Here is a 24,882-nt window from a genome sequence, read left to right as displayed (position 1 = left end):
TATAAGAAGATAAAAGAGGAATTAGAAAATGGGCTTCATTGAGTACCTGATGAAGATTCCATTCTCTCCAGTTTGCTGACCAACCAGTCCAAGTTGCGGGAAAACTGGGTGCAGTTGTTCCTGTTTCCTCGAATCAGCGCGGCTGCACATCAAAAAGTTCAAGTAAATGACACACAGGCTTCAGTGAAAGACATAAATAATGAGGTTAGAGGTTTAAAAAAAACAGAACAAGCATCAGACTTTTTGATGAGCAGCTGTCACAGACCATTTGACCTTTGGTATTCCATCATTGTGCTGTCCACATTGAGTGTCTGTCTAACACCCTCTGAGTCTGCAGATATTACAATTCATGAACTCTGTGAAACCAAGACTGTCAACCTTTCTAATAGAAAATACACGAGAACAATTTTAAAGCCAATGTGAACTCAGGTGATCTCAGCTCTCTAAAAATCGGAGGTGTGTTCCCATGCGCCACCTCTCCGTCACCATGGTGACATTCAAAAGTGGTCTTATTACTTTACTGTCTCATTTTTCACCATTAGGATTCAGGGACACTGGACTGATAACACCCGGGAAACAATTTAACGGCACTTTGTGCCAAGGGAATACTGATGGGTGTCTAATCTCTTCTAATCTTTCCTTTCTTAGTTTTCAGGAAAGCTATCATTCAGAGTGAACACAGGACGACCGAGCCACATCGCGAAGAAAGAGCCAGGGAACATGAAATTAAAAGTCAGAGAGCGAGGAGGAACCTGAGGCTACAGACTTCAAATAATGAACACATTAGCATTTAATATATTATGAATCAAGCAGAATGAAACAAGATTTACATTCAGTAGAAAAGAATGAGCTTTGAATAATAAGACTGGTGACATTTCATTAAAGAGTGACAAGTATGAATAATGTTAAGTGTTAATCCAGGATCCATTCTCTACGTTGTGAAGATGATATCTGTGCTTATCTGAGCAAAATCCTGTTTTTGGGTCACATTTTTCACATTGTTTTTTCTCCTCCTGCATCTGAAGAGCCTTTTCTGTTTCTTTGTTGTCAGTGGGAAGACTTCTCTTTTTTTTTCGCTATTTCTTTTGAATAATTCAGCACATGGGATGAATTTGATGTCAATGTCCTCATAAGACCCATGTCAACTTTTGACTCCAAAAACTTGAATTCAACTATTGTTCTTCCTCTCCATCCTCTTCATTCGCAAAGCCCATATGCAGTCAAACTACATGTCTGTCCCTGAAAAAGTACAAATCATACTTGACTAATTTCATTGTCATCATTGATCTTTGTAACAGTTGATTCACTGACACTTCAATTGTAAACCTTTACTGCTAAAGCTCCACATTACCTTACCTATCCTTACTGATTTAATCCATTAACTACAGAACACAATCCATCAGCTACTGAACCTTAGATTTTAATTTTCAATTTTATATAGAGGGAAAATTCTGGTTTACACTCTGTTATTGAGAGACATGCTTCTCACACACATGGACACACAGGACCTGTGGACATGCATTAGTGGAGACATGTCAGAGTGGGGCTGCTACACAGGGAGCGGGTTGGGGGTCTGGTGCCCAGCTCAAGGATACCTCTCCAGCTACCAGACTAAATTCCACATTATGGTCCGCACCGGGACTTGAACCGGCGACCCTCCGGTTCCCAACCCAAGTCCCAATGGACAGAGCTACTGCTGCCACATATCCCTCTTGTAGACACAAATATTGGTAGATTTTGTTTCTCTGCCCCTTTTAAATGGAACAAACTAAAAACTGCCATCCACCCTTCCTATCGGAGATTTTTAAGCTTAATTATCTAAAAATGTTTAAATGAAATATTTATAGTGTCAGTGTGTCATTCTGTTTTGCAGTTTTGTTTGTTGTGAAGGACATATGTCTCTTTTGTAAAATGCGTCCTGATCTCTCAAGGGGATGACTGATAAGACTAATTCAAAAAAAACATTAAGGTCAGTTGTCCACCTGGAGATTTAAATTCTAACAATGACTCGGTTTAATCCCCCTCAAATAAACGGACAGACTTATTTTCTAAAGGCCAGGAGAGGTCAAAACAAACAAGGCCGGCCGCACAAATTCATCATGCAAAAACCTGCCTTAGCATTCTTGGGGGTGACCCCTCTGTGGGTGAGGCTGGAGTGCACTGCGATGAGTGTGTTTGCGAGTCCTGAGCGTCTGTGTTGACTGTGTGTGCGCGTTGGGAGTGCATGCTGGGGAGGTTATGATGAATATAAGGGCAGTCAAGGTGAGCCGAGGGGTAGCTGTTGATGGGAGAGCTCCGATGACAGCAAAACAAACTACCCAAGAAAAAAAAAAAAGTTGTGCAAAAATGAAACTTTTCCAGGGTCAGAACTTGAGCATTCATGACTCATGTGCAGGCCCGCCGAGAGATCGGGATAATGCCAGCACCTGTGACGGCTGGCATTTTGTTAATGACGCCGTCATCTTTTCAAATATGCAGCTCAGTGCTCCGTAATGTGCCCACACTGCTCTCAGAGAAGGATGTGTCCTAAATGGAAGGCAGGGTGGATTATTAAACGAAGAGTGCACGCTTAGCTTCTCCCTCAACTCCCTTGTCACAAATAATTACAAATAAATGTCATGTAAAGGCCATCACCTGCTGTGAACTCCAGATGTGGCATTGAGGAAAAACAAGCGTAGGGGAGGAGGGTGTTTATGGAGGGGAGGAAGGACGGCAGAAGGAGAGGGGAAACGGGAGAGTTTAAAGTTTTAAAGGAGAGGGGCGAGGATTCTTGCAAAGACACTCGGGGAAAGATTAATACTGCATGTGGACTCAGGGTCGACAGCTGACAGCGCTGACAGAAGATGTGGATATTTCACACGATCGATCACTCAGTGCACGCTCACCCAGGAGTTCATAGAGGAGGTTAAGAATGTCCTTCCACGCCGCGCCCGCCTCCTCCCCCGCCATCTCTCCAAAGTGAGCGGCGCTGTCGTACAGGTTCATCCGGTCGATGCATTTGGACAGGAGGGTCAGCATGCCCTGAGAAGAAGGGTCAGGAGTCATCCATGATTCACCCCCACTCTAAACAGACAGCATGTACTGACAGTGGCAGGATGTGAAATACTTTTCTAAAACAGGCTCTATGGAGTGAAGTAATCTAGAGAATATTTTTTGTTTTCAAATGACACAACAGTGGACAAATTGACGATTGTTTATTAAGACAAACTTGATGTTAAAGTGGCAATATTATGCTCATTATGAGTTTTTAAGTCTTGACTCTGTGACACCTCTCCTGTAGCTTTGCATTTACAAGTCAAAAGAACGTGTTTATCTCATCCTGGTGTCTATGAAAACCCTCCGTTCGGCCTCTGTCTGTTTGCTAAGGCCCCCCCCCCCCCACCTACACGCCTAATTTCATCCGATTGGTCATCTCTCCAGGACACTGGGAAAGTGGCCGTGTCCTTGTTCTGCTGTGCCTGGGATATACTCTCCAAGGTACAAAAAAACTGCCTGCCTGTGTGCAGAGTCCATCGAAAACTTCAAATCTTTGCTCTGGCTTTTAATACAATTTGAGCTTGACATTTTGAAATTGTATTCATGCTCCTATTTATTGTGTTTCATTCTAGATGTTTTTTTTTGGTTTTTTTTGCCATATTTATTTATTTATTTATTTATTTTTAAATATAACAACATAAAACAAGCAACCCACATAAAAAAAATTTTTTTTAAAAATCCCACAAACACAAAACCAAAACAAAACAGACCAAAACAAAAAAGTGACACACACATCACCAATGACATAACCATGATTTAATTTCAGTTTTTGCAACCATATATGTTGTTTTTACATTGTGTTTTTTTTACGCTTGTACAGCACTTTGGTCAATCAAGGTTGTTTTAAATGTGCTATAGAAATAAAGATTGATTATTTGATTGATTAATAGAGCAGCCTGCAGACTGAGCTGTGAAGACTGAGGGATTACTCAGACGTCTATTAACTTACTGATTTTGAAACTTTGTCCAAGTATATTATTAATATCCAGCATTGTAACAATATAAGAATGTCTAACAACATAATAACCTGTTTAAAGTTATAAAACAGGCTTCAAGTTTATTTTGATTACTTTTACTGATCTTGTCCAAGAATTAAAGATAAAATCTTCATTTGCCAGAGGACACTTTTTTCCCCCGCACATAAATAAAGCCACCAAACTGACGATAAAACAGCATTACAGCTATGAAGAAGTCTCACTGAGAGTAGAGTCCAAAGTGTCCAAAATCTTTATCAAACAACTGTCTTTCCAAAAGCAACTCTCACCTCCTCTTTGAAGAGGTCTTGACGTTTGATGAGTGAACGCAGAAGGACCTGCTTCTCCTCGTGCTCCAGCTCTGAATCGGGCTGTTTGAAGTACTCGATCAGGTCGTTCAGAGTCTGCAGCACCTCCTCAACATAGCCGGCCACCTCCGCGGACACACCATCTACAGTGCTGTCCAAAGCCCTAGAGGGACAAGACAAGGAAGGAAGCAAGAAGAGTCAAGCTTTCAAAATGTGAAACACACCAAGCAAGAATTAACATAGTGTTGGGAGTTTTGTCTTTTTGCACGATTGTGTTGAAAAAATAGATAAAAGTGTTTTTTTTAAGTGATTACTTGATGAAGTTGGTGAAGAGTAAAGTGGTGTTGCGGATGATGCGAGCAGCCCGAGACTCCTCGTGTTGACAGCGCTGCAGGATGAGACCATCGTCCATGTGGCCCTCAGAATGCAGGCAGGCCTAGACCAGAATAAACACACACACATTAATAGACATTTCCAGATTACTATAGAACACATCAAAGACACTGTAACAACAATGCATCAGTGAATTACTTTTTTGTCCAATTAGACTTTTGATCCAAGTAAGTTGTTTGTTATCTGTAGCTGTGGATACCTGTATGACTTTGCACTTTAAAGGCTTTATATGCGATTTTTCACACTTAAATATAATAGAAATCAAGTATCTCCTCTGAAAATAACTCTGTGAGTAATGACTGTCTACAATGAGTGTGACACCCGAGTCCCACTGTCTGTGATGCTTTCAGAGTTTTCAGAGTCCTATCTTCACTTTGTTTACATCGCCCGGACGGCCGGCCGACTCCTCCCCTCGCGTATAAAAGATGTTTAATTGAGGGACTAGAGAAAAGAAGAATAACATACTGTACTCACTGCTTAACTGTGTTTCTAGATCACGCTCATTTCAGGTAAATTTACATGCAGTGTGAAGATACGAGCATAATAAAGTTGTTTTGGTTTCATGCTGGTGCTCAAGGGCGACATCTGCTGGATCAAAAAAATCGCATATAAAGCCTTTAAGGAGAAGATTTCTTATTTTGTTGTACAATTGTTTAATGACAATAAAGACTTTCTATTCAATTCTATTCTACTCTATCGCTCTACTAAAGGCAAGGGAAAGTGGATAGAGTCGGAAATCAGGGCGAGAGAGAGAGAGACGGGGAATGACATGCAGGAAAGGAGCCACAGGTCCGATTTGAACCTCGGCCGTCTTCTTCGAGGACAATATCCTCCATACATGGTGCATGCGAACTAACCACTAGGCCACTGGTGCCCCCTCAATAGTGTTTTTTAAGTAGCCAGTTATATAAAAGTAGAGTTAAAACAGATACTCAACAAGCTATTTATCCAGAAGCTTTTAGAATGAAACACTCAAAGATGTAATGAAAGTAGGTTTACACCACTACAGCTCAGCGAAACCCGACTCGCTGTTATCAAACAGCATTAGCGAGAAGGGTGGGCGGTGGGTCCAAGTGTAAACTGACCATCGCCTCTAACATATCAGGTGCACTGGCACCCTGCCAGAGCTGCAGGGACTGCCTGGCGCCGGCACAAGGCGGCGGTTTGATGTCGGTCCCTGGAGGTTTGCCCAGCGATGAGCAGTGTTCATGTGCCGCCCTAATCCCCCGCGTCTCACCCAAAACTAACTGTCACCATCACCGTGGCCCATTATCACGTCCAAATGGGATACTACATCATGTCTGCAGAGCGGGTGGGAGTCAGGGGAGAGGAGTTGCGCTGCGAGTATCCAGGTCAGAAAATACTTTTTAAATAGGGAGGAAAATAAATGTGCACCAGGGTGAGGTGAGTGTTTAGACAACCATACAGTGTGACCAACTGGTGCCATTAGGTGTGATATGCTACTCTCAACATAGACCTCGAGGTGATGGGGACGAGCTATGACAGGCGGGCAGGATCTCACCACAAACACATCGGGAGACAGATGTCAGCTTTGTGAATGTCATGACGGGAAGAACTATTCACTCAAAAATACTCAAAAAGTAAAAAAAAAAAATATCTATCTACCATTATTTTTATCACACTACATAAATCCAAAAATTCATATTCTCATTTCCACCCCTCACATCGGACTAGCCTTCAACATGTTCTCTTACAGCTAATGAAGCCTAAAAGTATCTGTGAAAACAAAAACACAACGCACAGTATGAGTGTGTGTTATCCTACACGGAGAGAAACAAGAGTCTTGCTGCTCTGACTCCACTTGTCAAACTTAGGGAGAACTTTTAGAAAGGCTTGTTGTCTGTCTGTTACGTTCGGCACACAGAAGTCGCCGTACACAGCTCTACAGTGCAGGGGATTCACTCTGATGTGACGGAGGTGCCTGTTTGTTTAGCTTGCAGTTTAACATCAGAGCGGTGGGTTTGTGTTTGCAAAGAGTAAACATGGAGCTTAAACTGTGAAAGAAAAAAAACTATTCGCCTGAAAAATTGAGTTTGTTTCTTCTGGTGAGCTGAAAACATTAAAAAAAACAAAAAAAAAAAACACCACAACAACAAGATATGTAAGCAAAAATAAAAAAAAGGTTGAGATAAACTAAATGAAACCCACAGCTGGGATTGTTCACAAAAAAATGAACTTCTTCTTAAGGTTACTACTCACCTAGGTGCTTTATTCACTCGCTTTGGTTTAACTAACTTTAAAGACAAATACATCTCATTAACTGTCAAAATAAAATAGCACTGCTTTGTATGAATATGAAGTATTTTGATGCCTACAGGAATCATTCAATAAAGTCAATTGAATAAGTCTTGAAACGATGCTTCATAACGTGACCTCTGAAGTGATTCAGTATGAACTGTCATCCGCAGAGGAACAGTTTTAATCGGCTTACCCTTCTCTTCAGCGGCCCCAGGCGGGACGATTTGGCGTCAGGCGACATGTAGGACAGCCACAGCCCCGTCGCGACGTGCATGACGAAGCAGACCGAGTCCCCGTACTTGATCTCGGGGACTCCCATGCCGTCGATGTCCCTCTTCGGGCCCAGGTCTCCCTTCTCCTGTCGGGGGTTGACATTGAGAGGCACGTGTTACCAGATATGCAACAGAGAGAACAACAACAACAACAACAACACAGAGGCACTGAGACATGACAAACAACAATGTTGTTATGATGGGACGTAAACCAGAGGAGGCAGGTTGAGGAGAGAGTTCGTTCATTGGCCTGCCGGGACGTTGCTGCTGGCCTCATTAGCTCTGCTTCACGTCTGGCTCAGCAGAGATGGAGTGAGGCAGACAATAGAAGGCGACAGAAAGCAGTCGGGAACACATTAATGCCGATGTTCAACACGGCAGAGCGTTGACCTTTTTAGCTTCGGGACCCGACTGGTACTGGGGAACGTGTGCGATCGGCAGACGAAGAAGAGATTAGGCAATCTACATAAAATGACAGAGTTTCTTTCTATATTTGATTTTCAAAAGAACCATGACTCCTCAGTAATCCCCCAGAAAGCCTGAAGGTGCTGCAGGATATTGTGATCACAGAGGGCATTCACACTGCGATGTCAGGAGTGGGACAGTTTGGAAGAAAAAAAATTGCAGCACTCAAGAGGATTTCATACGGTAGCATTTGGAGATAAAAGGATATCTACGGGGACGTAATGGCACTCTGTGAAGGTGACTCATGGCACACATGCTATTTAATGTCACTGTAGCAGTTTCAAACACAAGATAATAATGCACAATTACTCGCACTACAAACAGTAAATCCAGGGGATTAGCTGGGATGTTTCCACATTTTAAACGGGACACCTAAGAGGTAAAGGGAGGTTAAACTCAAAACTTAACAAAGAATATTCTAAGTAGTGATGGCACCCTGAAGAAGGGGCAAGCCGATAGGCGTTGGTGTATTTTAATGTTTCTAGCCCAATTAATTAAAAGGGCTTTTATATTTTTCTAACCATCCTGGAGTGCCTGGACCTGGATTTTTGTTTTTTGGGTCTTAAGGTTTAAGGAAGTCTTCCATTCCATGAGCTCCGGTGGTTTGAGGGATACCACAAGCGCTCCTGTTGTCTCTCTTTTTCAATATTCAAAGTAGATTTGTGTTAAGACTTTTAACAGTTTTAAAAAAAGAAATCAATTGAATTCTTTAGCATTGAACAATATGAAGAATTTAAGTGACAGCATTCTGAAAAATTCAAATCAAATTCTGTACTAACTTCTCTGTCTAAGCTGCACAATTTACTTCAATAAAAAACCTTTCCGAGCTTCACAAACAAGCTCACAAAAAAAAACCAAAAAAAAAAAAAACCTGTTTTCAGTCTGAATTTTCAGACGAGCCATGCGCTTGTTTCTGGAGGTTATTTTAGGGAGCGAGACTATTTTTGGAGTACAACCAATTACAACAAAAGGAACAGACGGATAGAGAGACAGCGTTCTAAACAGAGTCTGGGGCACAAAAAGTTCAAACATTGTGGGGAATAAATAAACAAAGGCAAATAGAAAATACAAAAAAAAAAAAAAAAAGCCATCCTGAAAACTCCCCAAACGCATCACCACTGAATCATTTCACACTGTTTATACGGATTGCTCTTGACTTCTTCATTAAAAATAGTTTCATCCCGGTGAAAGGCGATTACGCTCGGACACAACAGGAATGTTTGCTCCAACGTTCACAAAGTTGTCTACTCAGCAGCTGGGAAAAGGTCAATTCATTGTTGCGAGTCATGAGCTCATTAAGAGCTTACAGAGCGTCTCTGGAGCCTTTGATGAAGTAGTCGGGGGGGAGGGGGGGGGGGGAATATTTAGAGACATCTTTAATGGGGAAAGTTGCCCTGGAAATGTATTTACATCAACAGCTAGGGCGGCCTGGAGACGACTGCAACCGCCCTGCTCAAGGGGCACATAAGAGCCAGTAGTAGAAATATAATGAATAAATCATGTTTATATAGGAGAGTGAGCGCTAACCTTTGAGGGTCTGAAGCAGAAGGCAGTGGCTGCAGTGTCAGACTTCTCCCTGTCCTGGAGGACCAGTCCTCGGTCTTCAGTCAGGGCCAGGTAATTACCGGTTGCGAGGTGGCGTAGTCGGAAGGCCTGACCCCAGCGGATGTGGCTACCGCTCCAGCTAAGGAAAGAGGACCGGTGTCACAAAGTTTGTACACAGAGAGCGTAGCATGTAGCTGTTTATAACACGGATCTAGTCTCAGCGACATCACCCTATTGGTTTCTGAAGAGGTGTTTAGAAGCCCAACGATGGGCGTTTCTAAATTGAAAAACGCTGTCTCAACCTACACATGTAACTTACAACAACCTAGAAACAGACAAAGAGGCGGAGCTGAGGCGAGCCTGAAGCCTCCCGGCAAACAGATACAACGCACCCACCTGTCAAATAAACGCCTCAAAAAAAGTTTGGAAACATTATTTTGGTCAATTATTTCGCCCCTTTAATAATACTAATTGGTGTCGTATTTTGTATCGTTGGAAAGCCTGATTAGTCACCTTTACAACGAGGTATAACTTGTAAGGATCATGCATTCATGGAATGAGCAACACAGCTAAACGTGTGGGTACCGCCCTAAAAAATATGTGCCAAAATCCCCTGCAATGTTGTTCTGTTAGTATTCACTCCTGTTTTGAGTTGCTTGGTGGAATGGATGATTGCACTCTCCCACAGTAATACGTTTTTTTTTACACTTCATTCATTTTACACTGTCAGGGACCTCAGTAGAGTGTGGAAGATCCAGACGCAGCCACAACAGCTTGGCACCTCCTCCTCATGCTGGTCACATTTCGGAATGGGACGGCATCCCACTCCTCAACCTGGAGTTGCTGATGGTGTGTTGGTCACTCTGGCATGAACAGCATGCCCAAGATGATCCCACAAGTGCTGTTAGTCAGGTGCCAGTCATACACCTGTAACTGGCACACACCTGGCAGCACTTGGAGCTCAAAACAGAAGAACATTTCAGGGGATTTTGGCACATTTTTTTAGAGCGCTACTCACATGTTTAGCTGTGTTGCACATGAAGTTATACCTCGTTGTAAAGGTGACTAATCAGGCTTTCCAACGATATAACATACGACACCAATTAGTATTATTAAAGGGGCGAAATAATTGACCAAAATAATTTTTTTTGAGGAGTTTATATACAAATATTTATTCTAAAAGTTACACGTGGTAAATAAATACCCTGAAAGTTAAATGTGTATTTTCTGCTTTAAATGTAGCCAAGTCAAATTCCTTCAAATGCTTAAACAAACTTATTAAATCATTCACAGATTCTCTTGGATTACATGTTGAACTGTGTGTGAAACCAGTCTGCAAATGGAATGAAAATGTCAGCCCGAGACACAGATGAAGTGAAACTTTTTTTTTTTTTTTTTTTTGCTGTCAGAGGAGCTTTACTTTCTCCATAAGGCTGACGCAGCGTGGAAAACGCCGTTTAAAAATTCCTCCCCGAGCCGGGAGCGAGAACATGTGCATTAATGGAGGCACCTGCAATCGCTTCATAGTGTACAGACTCTGACAGGCGGTCCCAGGGAGAGCCAGCAGACGATGTGACTGGAGGGGGAAATTGCGTGGGTGGCCAGTTAAAGAGAGCAGAAGAGGGAGGGGGGGGGGGGGGGGGGGGGGGGTAGACAGAGAAAGAGAAGTAGATTGAAAGAGATGGGAACCTGAATCAAACCTTCTGAGGGTTTCTCGTCAACTAATTGGTGATGACCGTTCTTAGTAAAGGGAGGTGATGTTTGAATATAAGCTACAAGACACAAGCTGTGACTTTTACACCATTTTATTCAGCATGTGTGTCTGTCTTTGTGTGTGTGTGTGTGTGTGTGTGTGTGTGTGTGTGTGTGTGTCTGTCTTTGTGTGTGTCTTGGTGTGATCTCACCTGATCCTGAGAGGCTCCAGTCTCCAAAGCGAGCGGGCCTTTGATGCTCCCTTACCCGCCTCATAGTTGACTATTCTGAGAGCAAAAAAAGAAATAAAAATAGATTCATTCTTTCATTTCCGAGGCTTTTCAGTCACAGTGGGGGATTAAATAACTGAATATGTTCTACCATAGCTAAAGCTCTATATCAATCTGTTAAGCTGAAGCTATTGACTTTCATTACCCATTCAATTATGGTCACTAATTACAAGAGAAGAAAAATCACATTTTTATTCGGATACAAAGACGTAATCTGCTCTTCATTCTGAGAGAAAAATAATCCACAGAAAATAATCATTACGATGATTAAACATCTAAAATTGACTGATGAAAAACAACTCAACCCGATTCTTGCTTCTTCTACAAAACACTAAATCCAAGTGGAAAGCAACAAACAATGACTGAATATCTCATTTTGTTTTTACTTAATAGAGTTTGGAGCTGCAAATGGAACTATTTCATTTTGTCACGCTGATTTACATTCAGGAAAACAATCCAAAAGTCTCATTCTGCTGGCTAACAAAAACTTTGATGTAAAGAGCCTAAAGCAGCGGTTCTCAACTGGTGGGTCGCGGAGTTTTTTTCAGTGGGTTGCGAAACACGTCTCTCGAAAACAAGTGTGTCAAAAAGTCAGAGAAGAAAACAGCTTCTTCTTTCTCTTTGACGTCCAAACTGCACTGCTTTTCATTCAATACATTTGATTGGTTGAAAACATCATTGAGATTTGGGTGATGATTTTCATGAGGGAGTGGGTGGTGGGTCCTTAGGTTAGACCAGTTGAGAACCACTGGTCTAAAGGACTGTTTCAAGAGTTGAGGAAGCTTTTTTTATTATTAAAACATTCGTCCCCAATTCTTAAATTTCTTCTATTTCAAATAATGACTCTGTGGCCATAAGACAAGAAATCACTTCAGTTGAGTTATTAAGCAACTTACGTCTGCTCCTTCTCACTCTTGTCTGCTCCTGGGATGGTCAAACTCTCATCGTGTCCATGACAAAGACGCATCACATGTCCACCAATTAAAAACCCTGATGAGAGAAAACATGTGTTACAAGATACATTTTACATTTAGAGGTCAACCATCCAGTGAAAGGTTGACATGGAAAAATTACAACTTTCAATGCAGTACACTATCAAACATACTCGGTTGTAATCTTTGCAAACACTGTATTAACGTTCTTAGAAAACAATGGATGAAAGCTGTTAGTGTATATCAGGGGCTGAACTTGCCTACAGCCATGTTTCCTGCAGAGCAGGTGGGCTGGATGTTCCAGAGGGTCTGCATGAAGGAGGCATCCACCTGGATGTTGCCATTGGAGTTAGAGAGGTGCTGCAAGAGAGAAGCAGGTTTAAAATCACATCAAACAAGAGGGCTGCAGACAGAGGGAGCCAGGAGAGGAGTTGTGTTAGCGAGTATAAACAGACTCTGAGATTCAGCTGTACTGCACAGAGGAGTGAGAAGTCCCAGTGCTGGGGTTGAAGAGAGATTAAACAACATCTCGTCTCTCCTCCTGAGCTGCCAAACAGAGTTAAAACACAGCAGGGTAAAAAGCAGTGCTGCACCGCTGCTTCTCAATGCAGCAATGTCCAGATAATACTCTACAGTGATTCCTTCAAGCAGAAACACTTTGGAGTCCTGCAGACCGGATCTCGGTGCATTTGAAAGCAAGGAATGATCATGACCTTCAACTTTATCCCGGCAAGATGCGATGTGTGTAAAGTGTAGGCGCCGGTGGCTGAGTGGTTAGTACGCTTGCCCCATGAGGCTGTAGTCCTCGTAGCGGGTGGCCTGGGTTCAAATCTGACCTGTGGCTCCTTTCCCGCATGTCATTCTCCACTCTTTCGGCCCAATATATAAAACTCTATCCACTCTCCTGCCTCTCCAATAAAGGCACAAAAAGCCCCACAAATAATCTTTCTTTTATATTAACTTAAGTGTTACCTCTTATCATGCAGCATTTTTTTCTCTTCTTTTTACTTACCACTGCCTCACATTTTCCTGCTGTCTTCCTCTTTTTGTGACACAGTGAGTAGAATCTAATTACATTTTTAATTAAAATATTGATAGTTGGCACCAGCAATCTGATAATTGTATTACGTGAGTCAGGATGACGTCAATATTGCCCTAGCCATAAACTCTGTTCCACGCCTTTCATTAATGCACATTATGCCTTTTTCTTTCAGTCCAACATTTCATGAGGACATAGATAGATAGACTATAGCGCATAGGAAACACACATAAAGTTTTTATGTGGCTACAATTGTTTGAAGTCAAACTTTCCCTGTTTCTCGACATTCAGGCCCCAGGATTGAACACTAGATGCAGACAAAAGGGGAAAACAGCTGACGTATTTCATCCTGACTGGTCCCAAAGCAACAGTTGCATACATCTTAAAAAGCCGGAGTCACGACATCTACGACTGTTCGAAGTAATGGAGCACTGATTGCTTTTGCCTGAATTTCTTATGTGGCCCTGTTCTTCAAAAGGTGAGTTTCTGTCAGGGCCGAATCAGGTGAAGATCTCCCATCAGAGGAGACCAAAAGGCTGGATTCTTGCCAGTTTTGCTTTAATTGCACATTTCCCTCTCTGAAGGGGCCGGGGGGGGGGGGGGCAAGCTCACTCTCCCATGCGTTGCACGTCGCTGTCCCTGCTCCTTTTCCATTTCTCTCTCTCTGCCTCTTCCTCTCCCTCTCAATCTCCCTCCCCAAATCTCCCTGTGCTCTCTCTTTTTACCTGCTAAGTTAATTGAGGTCGGGTGTAAAGCTCTGCATAAGGGAGACAGCATTAAGTCTGAGCTCATCAGAGAGATGGATGCCCTCCCCAAAAAAAAAAATCATTTTTGAAAAGTAACTGCACAGGAGGGGCTTTTACAAGTAATCAGATTTCCATTACAGATAGCGGTGAAAAGTTTTAAAGGTGTCCCCTTGAATTGCCTTGTCACTCTGAAGTGCGCCGGAGTGAGACCGGTATCAGAGCTACATGACGCACATGAAACTTTGCAGAGCGTCTTTCTGAGACGGACAGTGAACCATAATAATTCCAGCTATGTGAGGCGCATAATCTCCACAAATTCGCTCGCATTGTCTGCCTCTCAACTCTTGCAATTTTAGTGGCAGACAACAATATTTGGACATGAAAACATTTGGCAGAGGAATAACAAAAGCCCCCCCCCCCCCCCCCCCCAAACAACGGGAGGGAAAATCTGTATGAAGTGAGATCAAACAAGCGAGCCAGACAGGCGGCAAATATGAGACGGTACAGTGTGCATCAGTAACTAGAGACTGTATCCGATACATCCAGACTGTCTGAGCAGTAGTAAATACTCATGAGAGGAAAAAAAACCTCTTATCTAAAGATGAGACGCTGAGTGGAGGCCGCTGATTTCATGTGAACAGATTCAGCTGAAATGAACCCATCATCCTTTAAGACTGCTAAGGCCAGTTTCAGATGATTCTCTGTGTCAAAAAAGTTTCAAAGGGAGTATGACATCCAAAAACCTAAATCTAATTCTCAATTATGTCGTATCATTTTAAATCATTTACATTTTGAAAAACAAGCTAAAGATTTCACATAGCAGTGTATGCAGTGCAGTGTATGTCTGTTTTTGTATTGATGATACATCATTCAATATGATGAACTTACTTTTGCAAGTTACTAGTAGCAGTAGTATGTTTTCACATTAATAATAAAGCAACTTGCCTCTGAATTATTCACAGTGCTTCAATACTTTGTGAGATTTTTGGACATTTTGAATATTTATCCAAAAATAAAAACAGCAGTATAAGTAAGTATTATATTAATAAACAGCACGGTTTCTCACTACTTTTCCTTATAGTTTGTTTGTTGAGCTGCATATCACGCCTGCTACATGGAGGCTGTATAAAGTTTTATTTAACGGACTTCATTCAACCCTAGAAGAGAAGGAAACATTTACATAAAAAAAATAAGAATCCATCTTTGTGCCAAAACTGTACATATAGATCTACAGTGAATCTATCAGAGAATATTTATATTCCCTAAATTCTTAGTTGTCTCAGTATCTGCCTTTAATTAAACAGCTTTAATAAGATTTTTTACTTTTACTCTGCAATGTAATTATTATTATTTGTTTTAACTCTTTTAATTTCTTTACTTTAATTTCTTATTTTTTATTTAAATTAATTTCATTTGAATTATTTTTATTTGAACATATTTTCAGATTTAATAATTTCAGTGATTTTTAAATTTTCTATTTTAATGTTTCTTTTCTTTCCTCTGTCATGATGCTTTTGATGTCTTGTGTGAAGCACTTTGAATCGCCTTGTTGTTGAAATATGCAATACCAACAGATGAGTTTGAAATTGACCTACCAAGTATCTCTCTGTTGACACGCTGACAAGGATCAGGTCATCTCCGATGCGGACTTTCTCTCCTTCAGATCTCTGCTTGGACGCAGGGTGGATGGTCCACCAGCAGGACTCTCCTATTCACACAAACGCAGACGTGTTGATCCCAGAGTCAGAAAGCTAATAACAGCCATCATCTGAAGCAGCAGTCAAAGTATCGTTTTTCCACTTGATAAACGTATTACAGTCTGTACTTCAAATGTCTTGTGTAGTATAGAACACAGTCACAGTAGTTCTCTTTAGGTTATTGATTCTATGTCAAGGTTACAACCTGAAACTGCTTCTCAGCAAGGAATTCAATAAAAGCATTTAAAAACCCAAGTGAAGTCTGTAAAGTGCCCGTTAGTCTCACCGTACCTATTGAATCTTCTTGTAGTCCGACATCAAATGACAGCTTGTCTGTAAGAGACCTTGATGTCTTCAAGCAGGTCAGGAACTGGAGGGTGAAAAATAATTTGTGTCAGGGCAAAGGAAGACATGCTGAGAGTAGAAATCCGCTCTGGTTTTAAATGCATCCAGACAAGTATGAGTACCCTTTTCTAAGTATTGTACATGGATTGCTGATATTAAAGATCTTGTGGTTTTAATTAAAATGAACAAACATGAGTAAATTTCGGTTCGATCTGAAGATTTTCAGCTTTTTTATATTCATCCAGTTGTTGTTTTTCTGCAGTTTTTACCTCTTACTCTGAAACTCATGGCTTGTATTTGACAGAGTATTACATACAGTTTGTGTACATACATATTTTTCAGCATTTGCACTACTTTACTGGACAATCATGAAAATACACTGTTGATACTTACCATACCACTGAAGGAGTGGCGGAGGAGGATGGCATGACCATAGAGCAGGGTGCGGTGTCCGCCCCCCTGACCCGCCTTAAAGGAAACACAAAGACAACAGGTTATTACTGTTTCTGCAAATAATAACCCTCGACCTGTGGACCCTGACAGGTGGGACATATTGAATAAGTTAGTAACCTCCACTTTGGTGACACAGTAAGTCAGCAGGCTCCTCTGCATTCGTCAGCGCGAGTTAACTGTACGGGACTTAAAGCAACAAAGTCTCTTCAACTTTCAACATCCATTTCAAGAGCAGGCAGGAAGCAGACGAAGAGAGCGGAAGGTAGGCACGCAAAGGTACACACAAAAAAAACAAACATTACAACACGGTCCCACATTCATTAAACATCTTTTTCCACTTCTTGTGACGAACAAGAGGTTGTGACACACTAGAAACAAAATGAGGAAATGTGTGAAAACAGCTGAGCAAAAAAGAATAAAAAGATGTTGTTTCTTCTCCACCACTGAGGTGAAAAAAATCCACTTACCCTTTTAATCAACCTCTAGCAGCAGAAGGAAAAAAAAGAGAAGGAGCCATAAGCATCAGACCCATCCCTGTGGTAGCAAGTTTAAATAGGTTTTAATTGTTTTGCTCGAGATAAACACGTTTGGAATCAGGCCTACAGCTGTAAAGTAATCAGTTCACTTCTAAAAAATATTAAGTGAGGGGCGCTGGTGGAAAAGTGGTTAGAGCGTGCGCCCCATGTATGGAGGTTCGTGGTCCTCCAAGCGGGCGGCCCAGGTTCGAATCCGGCCTGTGACTCCTATCCCGCATATCGTTCCCTACTCTCTCTCTCCCCCTGATTTTCAGCTCTATCCACTGTCCTATCTCTCCATTAAAGGCACAAAAATCCCCCCCCCCCAAAAAAGTGTCCAATTTAGTCCAATCTCTACTTTTAGGTATTTGTCATTATTATGGTGAAAATGTATATTATAAGGACTATAACTACAAACTTAATTATTCGTATGGTTCATTTAGATTTTCTAGTGTAACTGACTTGACTCTGTTTTGGGGCAACAGAGAATTTAACCTCCGAATAGAAACAGCTGGGACCAAGCCCTGGTCTGGGACTGTGCTAACCAGCATGACGCACACTGCAGTGTTTATCCAATAAGCAATACATGAAGGCTATCCTCTTTCTCACCCAGTTGTCAGCGTTAATTTGTGTGTTTGCTCGCAGGGTCACATTTAAAACTGACCTAGAGGGAACTCCTCAACCCTCAAATGTGACCGAGAGCTGATTTCCTTTTGGCAACCAAGTCATTTCCCAGAGGGTTTGTGCAGGCGAGACAAAAAAGGAAACAAGGTTTGATCAAAAGAAAAATGGGAAGAGTATCCACCAACAGCTGGGAGTGAGGGAGGGGGTACAGAGAGAGAGAGAGAGAGAGAGAGGGGCAGTCTGTATTTCAGGCCTGCTGTCGTGCTGACACATCAATGCCAGGAACTCTGACCTTTGGTTTGTTGCCCCTCCAGTTGTAAGTGCTGTATCGGAAACAGCTCACTACAGAGGGTGCACTCATGCTGGAAACAGACGGACACGTTTATGGGGATCTGGTTTTATAAATGTATGTGTTTATAAGGTGTCCTCTATTAAATAATGCAAGTTGATGTGGGTTTAGTTTTCTAACAGCTAAACACCTCGCATCATATTGACAGAGATAGACATCTAAATCAAACTGTGTCATGTCAGATACTGACAATCCTTGCCAAAATCTAGCAAAACCTGTTCTGACCTATATAGTACCAAAGGTAAGTAAATTAAATGATGCACTAGATCGCAATAATACACATTTTTAAGTTTGTTTTTGCTTTTAAGTAAAGCACTTACTATAGGCCAATGTTGAGTAAACAAAACAGCCAGAAGACAAGTCTCAGTAATAATAATAAAGGAGTCAATGGTTACTGGACTAAACCTGCAGTTATAACTAAGCTTACTAAAAATAGGTGTAACACAATCTAATGAACTTTGTGCGTTATCATTTACACCACTGAGTGTAGCTAAAAGAAAAAAGAATAGGCTAAAAAATATCAGAATAAAACAATATTGAACAATTCAGCTACATCTTTATAAGGTAAGTCAACAAGTTTAGTTTAACCAACGCCTCCAAAACTTACATAAATGTAAACTCACGCCTAAGATATATTAACTTATCAGTAGTTATCTTAGCAGCAGGGCTTTACAAGGATAAAAATACATTTAACTTGATGTTTAGTTTAAATTAAAGACAGTTTTGACCACAATGGCACATTATGAAAGTATAGGAACGCTAGCTAGCATCCAGCCAAAACATGGCCGCCCTGAGCAGTTCTGTGTAAAACCTCAGCCATAAGGTAAGCTGCGACATATTTATTTTTTATCGGTTAAAATGTACCTGTTATAGTGTTTAATGTCGTGTTTCTGTCATGGAAGCCCTACACTGACGATAGTTGGCCTTCGGTAATTGGCCTGTAGCATACTGTTATTATTCAGGACAGGTGTTTAAGTTCATCTTTATTTTTGGGTCTTGGTCCTTTTTCTCCTTAATTTTATGCATTTGGGATTAGCTTTTATGTGATGTTTTAAGGTAGTTACCGTAGCAACATTGTTAGCAAGCACACTGTAGGTTCAGTACAGTTAAACCGTGATTTGGTCATGTTTGCCACCTTATTTTGGGTACTTAGTACCGCTTGTCCAACCGTTGTTTTTATCTTAAAACTATATTTAAGATGTCACAAAGTTTGTGGTATACAAGAGAATAATATCTCGAGAGACCGAACAAAAGTGTCGGCTTGTTTCATCGTCGCCGACTGAACGTTGGGTGGAGCAGTGGCAGCAGAGGTAAGTTAGTCAAATCTTTTTTTTTTAACCCTGTAAAAGTAGCAAGAACACAATGTGCAATAACTATTACAAGTAAAAGTCCTGCATTCAAATAAAAAGAAGAGGAAAAGTTCGAGCAAAATATAAAGGCTACTTAAAGCAAAAGTAACCAAACTTATTCGAGTGAATGGCAAATTTCAGAATACTGTAAAAACATCTTGTAAATCTTGAGTCGTGGTGGAGGTCATTGTGTGTACAGCGCTCTAATTGTGCAGCTGGTCAAGGTAAATTCAATTAATTCATTAATTCAATATCTATACAGGTGTGCAGTTTTAGTAGTCTGAAATCAGTGAAGTTCGCTAACTGAAGCCAAAGTCACTATATTCCTCAAAATCATTTATTTTCTTAATAATTAATCTCAATCAAAGCAAAGTAACTCACAGTCACTCAACAGTTTTGCCTTTATGTTGTGATTAAAATATGCAAAATATGTGAATGTTTACTCAAAGTGATGTATGGTTAATTAGTCTTCTTTCATTCACTGCCCCTAGGTGTACTGCTAAAGAGACAACCCAAGTCTTTCAGCTAGCATTACTAGTTCATTTATGATCATTTGCTTTACCAATAAATGAGTAGTTATTCTATCATTTTAGGACGTACAGAAAAGTAGACACATGAAATAAATTAAAAATGCCTTAAGTGATGCCATGGTAAGTCTCGTTGTTAATGTACCTAATGAAAAGCTTTCCACTTACAACATCAAAAAGCAGCAGCTTTCTGCACTTTTCTAGATAATTTATCCAGTACTTATTCTTCATGAGTGAAATCGATGACATAAAACGGAGTGTATTGGGCCGGGGTGAAATACGAACTACTTAAATGAATGAAGCGTCTGTTTTTTCTTTGCTAATGCCTCACAGAGCCATTACATTAAACCATGACTAAGTAATTTACCTTAATGCCTACCTCATATCAACAATCTCATATAAAAAAGGGCCTGAGCAAGTGAAATTGCATGCTAATCAATTTTTCAAGGCAGTGACAGAGGGAGTCATGCCAAACTCATTTTCTAAGTACCATCTGATCTGACATTGATTCTTATGTACATTTTAAGCGCCCTGTCCTTCAAATCATCTTAATAATAAGACAGAGACTCTGCTCCCTATGCCCCACATGTCTTTCACATCTGTCCGTCACAATATGATGAACACAGTGATTCAAAAATAATCAAAGACAAACTATTCGTCAGGCTGTTTTATTCTAAAATCATAACACAGGTGGAGGATGTACAACATTTGAATCAAATGTAGTTTATGGTACATCACAGCATTCCTTAAAAGTAGTGCAAATGAACACTCTGAAATCCAAACAGATTTCAGGACATTTCCTCGTGTCAGTACCCTCAAAATGAATCAATGTTAGAGACCAAACCCAGAGAAAACAGAGCAGCACACCCATCCAACAAATTCAGTTTGGGGCCAACATGTGGGGTCTTTTTGGATCCTTTGATTTATATAGAGTTAATCAGATATATAAGAAAGATTACTATGGGGAAGCAATTATTAATGAACATTTTACAGCTTATTGAATTAAAAGCAAAAGAAAAAGGGATTAAGATAAGCTTAAGCAGATAAGAAGCAGACACTGTCACCTGTAAGGGCTTTCTCTTTGCACATGAAATTGTCTGAAGAGGCAAGGCATTTGACACACGTGCACAAGGTGAAAGCCCTGATGGATGCCTGCTTCAAGATTGCCATGATTTAAAGTTCAGAGAAGACTGTGACGAGGTAATTGATTTGTCCGCAGACCGGCTGAGGGGACGAGAGCGTGCACAGCTTTGCAGATCGAGTCTTCACTGAAATAAATGTATTTTTGTAACATCCAGCTGCACAATATGTGGTGAGGGGTAAACAATTGAAATGTATTACCATTAGCAGAGCACCTGCCATGTACGTTTAAACTAAACGCTGTACAAGCTATAAATGCAGCTTTTATGGCAATCAAGAAATGGGCTTCAATCCAAGTGAAAGTGCGGAAAGTTCAACCCTTTCGTTTGGCAGTGAGTATGTTTGTCATGCACACTGACAAAATGATGGATGAACAAAACTGATGGACCTACCCATTTGTCATGGTCAGCACTCTAGTAACACACAAATACAAATACAAAAGAATGTGTTATTAGGGTGGGTGGTGGACGATTACACAAATCTGTGAGGCAACAATAGAGAGAAATGGGCCTATTACAGTGGAAAAGAAAGAGGAGGGTGATTTATTAGCTCATCTAGCAGAGAGTTTGTATTCAAGCCAACATCATGTTGTCTTGCCAAACAAGGCCAGCCAACAGTGTTGTGCTGTTGAGCACTAAACAAATCTGCTACCCAGGCTAATAACAATGCAGGCCTGATTCACCGGACCCAAGCGGTTTACAAAATAAGACACTTTTTAAAGAACCATCTGTGCCAGAGGGCTATGTTGTGCATGAAAGTACAGCTGTAGCCAGAGACATCCAGTACAAAATGTGACTATGTTGCATGAACCATATTTTTAAACGTGGACCATTTTCCTCTGATAGCATGCTGAGGGTGAAAAGCGCAAATGCTGTTAAAATGTTGTACTGCTGTGTTCAGTGCTTTCAAATTATCTGACAAATTGCTATGATTGAATGCCCCTTGGTTGACCCACAACTGAAAGACTATTGGTAAAGAAAATTTGGAGGGGCATTGGTCCCTTTTACAACATAAAAACATGTTGAGTCACTATTAGCGGATCAAGAACTGCCATCCATTAGCATTCAACCACTTCCAAGCTAACACTACCGGAATAGTGTTACTAAATAGGACAGGAAAGTCGTACATTTATTTAAAAAGATGTTAGCGAGCTAAAGATTTGTTTTCTAGATTTTGGTTAAATGCTAACATTTGCTGTTTTGACTTTGTGTTGGGTTTAAAAATATCTTGTTTTGACTCACTGAATACTGACTTTTAAGTTAGCATCCAACAACTTCATAGCTTGTATCATCGTTTGATAATTTAAGAATAGGACACGAAAGGATTACATTAATAGTTTAAGATGTTAGTAAGCTAGGTGGGCCAGATAGCCAGGTGGTTATTTTGTGCACCCCAGTGTAAGGAGATGTTATGGTACTCGTTGCGGCAGCAGTTTCATCCCCCACTCTCTCCTTCTAACGTATCATGTCTCTCCTCAGCTGTCCTATCCAATAATGGCAAAAAAGTGAGCTGAATTTTATTGTTGCTTGGCATTGGTCAAATACTATCTTTAGCTGTTGTGATTTAGAGTCCGCTCCTGACGTTTTCACAGATATATATTCCACAAAGACACATCGTAATAAGTTGTGAAAAAATAACAATGAGGTCGTTTACCTGCACTTTTGTGTCTTGAGATGACATTTGTTATGAATTGTCGCTCTACAAATAAATATTGATTGTTTGATTGATCGATCAGTCATTAGCTCCTGACAAATGAGTCAGCTAATGTTAGCATTGTTAGCCAATTACCTAGCTGATGTTACAGTATGGCTAAATTAGCATTAGCTAGGAAGTTACTTCTACATCGATAGAAGAACCGCTGACAGAATTTGTCAGTTCCTGGAAACTCAATATTGTGAGAGCATTTTCTCTTCCAACACTGGGCATCTATAAGTTGAATGGCCACAATGTGAATCTGATAAATAAGTATTGTTGATTTTTTTTTTTTAGCTTGGTTCATATTGCAAATAGCACCTTAGAGCTCTGTTGCTTGGGTGTTTCCTTACTGCTGCAGCTGTACTGCACAAGATTCATGCTACCATAGCTTTGTCATCTCTGTTTCTAGATACCAGTGGTCTCTCCAGAGTATTTGCCAAAAATATGTACAATACATGAACCCACCAATTGAGAAATGCTATCACAATCAACATAGACCATGTGTATCTGTTAGAAACAGTGATGAAAACAACAACAACACTAAAAAGCAATGTCTTGTATGTCGTAACTGTTTGTCCATATTTAATGATAAGAATTCAAGCACTGTTTTCTCTTAGTTTTTTCCCCCGAAAACATATTCAAAACAGGCCGCATCCAAACCATCTTCCGACCTCCCTCCTCTGGATCTAGAAGTGCTGGTTGATGAAATTCAATGACACATGAAATTACTCCGTTAGAGTGCCGCAGCACGCATGAATGTCAGTGTCTGACAGGCGCTCACAGTCCACACGTATAGCCCACCGGAGTGCTTTATTTCTGCCGATGACATTCCTGTGGCTCCAGAGTCTCTGCCCCTATCAAAGATCACTTACCTGCTCTAATAAACACGCCAAGTGGGCTCGAGCGGGGCGCGGAGGAGGAAGGGGGCTTTCACTGTTTAACGTAAACCAAGAGAGCGTATGGGTTGAGGAGACAGGAAGTTATGGATGCAGCACAGCACTCACAGATTATGTTCCTCCTTTCTTTGAACCTCGCCGACCTTTCATTAACAGAGACTTCAAATCTCTTTTTGCAAAACAGGAGCATGTTAAAGGAAATTAGACGAGACACTTTCAATTTAGAATTCATTTCGCAGCTCCGAGTGTTGAAGTAGCTCACCGCATTGCTATGTATGGTCCGTCTCTTATACTCTAAATGTTATTGAGTTATGGTTTAACCTATGATTATTATTTTTTTTTTTGTAGATATAGTTGGGGCTCCAGTGGCTTAATGGTTAGTTTCATGCGCCCCATGTACAGAGGCTGTAGTCCTCGAAGGGGGCGGCCCGGGTTCAAATGCGACCTGTGGATCCTTTCCCGCATGTCATTCCCTAATCTCTGTCCTGTCTCTACAATATAAGCCCCAACAAATCTTTAAATTAAAAAAACAAGCTGTTCAAATAAAGTGCAAACCCTTTTGTGTGAATGAGTCAATAAGCATTTTTTCTTTAGAGGCACTTTAGCTCAAAAAAACAACTTTCTCTTGACAAAACAAACAAAAGCAATAGTCATAGTTAAACACAACGTACATTAATGGTTAAGGGGCATGACTTTTGTTTGAATCTAAAATTATTGACTGAAAAAACATCTAATTTCCAGATTCCAGACACATTAGTGTGGACACAAAATGAACTCTTCTCCAAGTAGAGAAGTGGGACATCCAGCAGGGCAAAGATCCAGAGAGCAGAGCCAGCAGGTACTCGTTTGTTCCTGTCAGCATTACATTGTTGTGGATGATATTACAGTATTTTAATGGCAACAAAGTTTTCCTCAATTGGTATTTGATTTCCCAATCTGACGATAACGGAGGGTTTGACTTGCTGCTACATTCCATTAATGTTCTGTTCATCTAAACTCCGACAGCATTTGAATGCATCATTCTTAGAACAACAGCAATAAAACCATTGCTGGTTTGTGGAGTGGGTGTCCTCAAAAAAAAAATAAAAATCCCTGAAGTCGTTCCAATCAGGCCAGTCTACTGAATCTGAACTGAGCAGATTCAGTGCATTTGAAATTATTGTGACTGCTGCCAGTAAAGGTTTAAAAAAAGAAAAGTTAACTCAATACATATCCCTTTTTTATAAACCATGCAAACTGGAAAACAGTTGTGAAGAATGTCATTCTCTTACACCACAACATACACATAGTAACAGTATCAGAGTTCTGTATGACTTGTAGGCAGGTGATTGTGTGTTTGCA

At 40.8% G+C, this 24,882-nt stretch overlaps 1 protein-coding gene across 4 annotated transcripts in view; it reads right to left on the bottom strand.

Moving 5' to 3' along the window:
- The window catches only part of ryr3 (ryanodine receptor 3), a 128,841-nt gene that overhangs the window by 79,654 nt on the left and 24,305 nt on the right, over positions 1 to 24,882 (bottom strand). For 2 of the 4 annotated variants that reach the window (XM_061051727.1, XM_061051728.1), the window contains exons 4-16: positions 21,343 to 21,363; positions 16,387 to 16,461; positions 15,940 to 16,018; positions 15,547 to 15,659; positions 12,427 to 12,526; positions 12,131 to 12,224; positions 11,157 to 11,231; positions 9,235 to 9,391; positions 7,164 to 7,328; positions 4,633 to 4,754; positions 4,301 to 4,481; positions 2,886 to 3,021; positions 47 to 142 (exon numbers count right to left, since the gene is read on the bottom strand). In XM_061051727.1, the coding sequence (XP_060907710.1) occupies positions 47 to 142; positions 2,886 to 3,021; positions 4,301 to 4,481; positions 4,633 to 4,754; positions 7,164 to 7,328; positions 9,235 to 9,391; positions 11,157 to 11,231; positions 12,131 to 12,224; positions 12,427 to 12,526; positions 15,547 to 15,659; positions 15,940 to 16,018; positions 16,387 to 16,461; positions 21,343 to 21,363 (1,414 nt within the window). The remainder of the gene's footprint in view (positions 1 to 46; positions 143 to 2,885; positions 3,022 to 4,300; positions 4,482 to 4,632; positions 4,755 to 7,163; positions 7,329 to 9,234; positions 9,392 to 11,156; positions 11,232 to 12,130; positions 12,225 to 12,426; positions 12,527 to 15,546; positions 15,660 to 15,939; positions 16,019 to 16,386; positions 16,462 to 21,342; positions 21,364 to 24,882) is intronic. The other 2 variants (XM_061051729.1, XM_061051731.1) reach the window with 1 other exon arrangement.

Source organism: Labrus mixtus, chromosome 12 (genome assembly GCF_963584025.1).
Source record: "Labrus mixtus chromosome 12, fLabMix1.1, whole genome shotgun sequence".
Taxonomy (NCBI): domain Eukaryota; kingdom Metazoa; phylum Chordata; class Actinopteri; order Labriformes; family Labridae; genus Labrus; species Labrus mixtus.
This window is presented reverse-complemented; position numbering and strand designations above follow the sequence as displayed.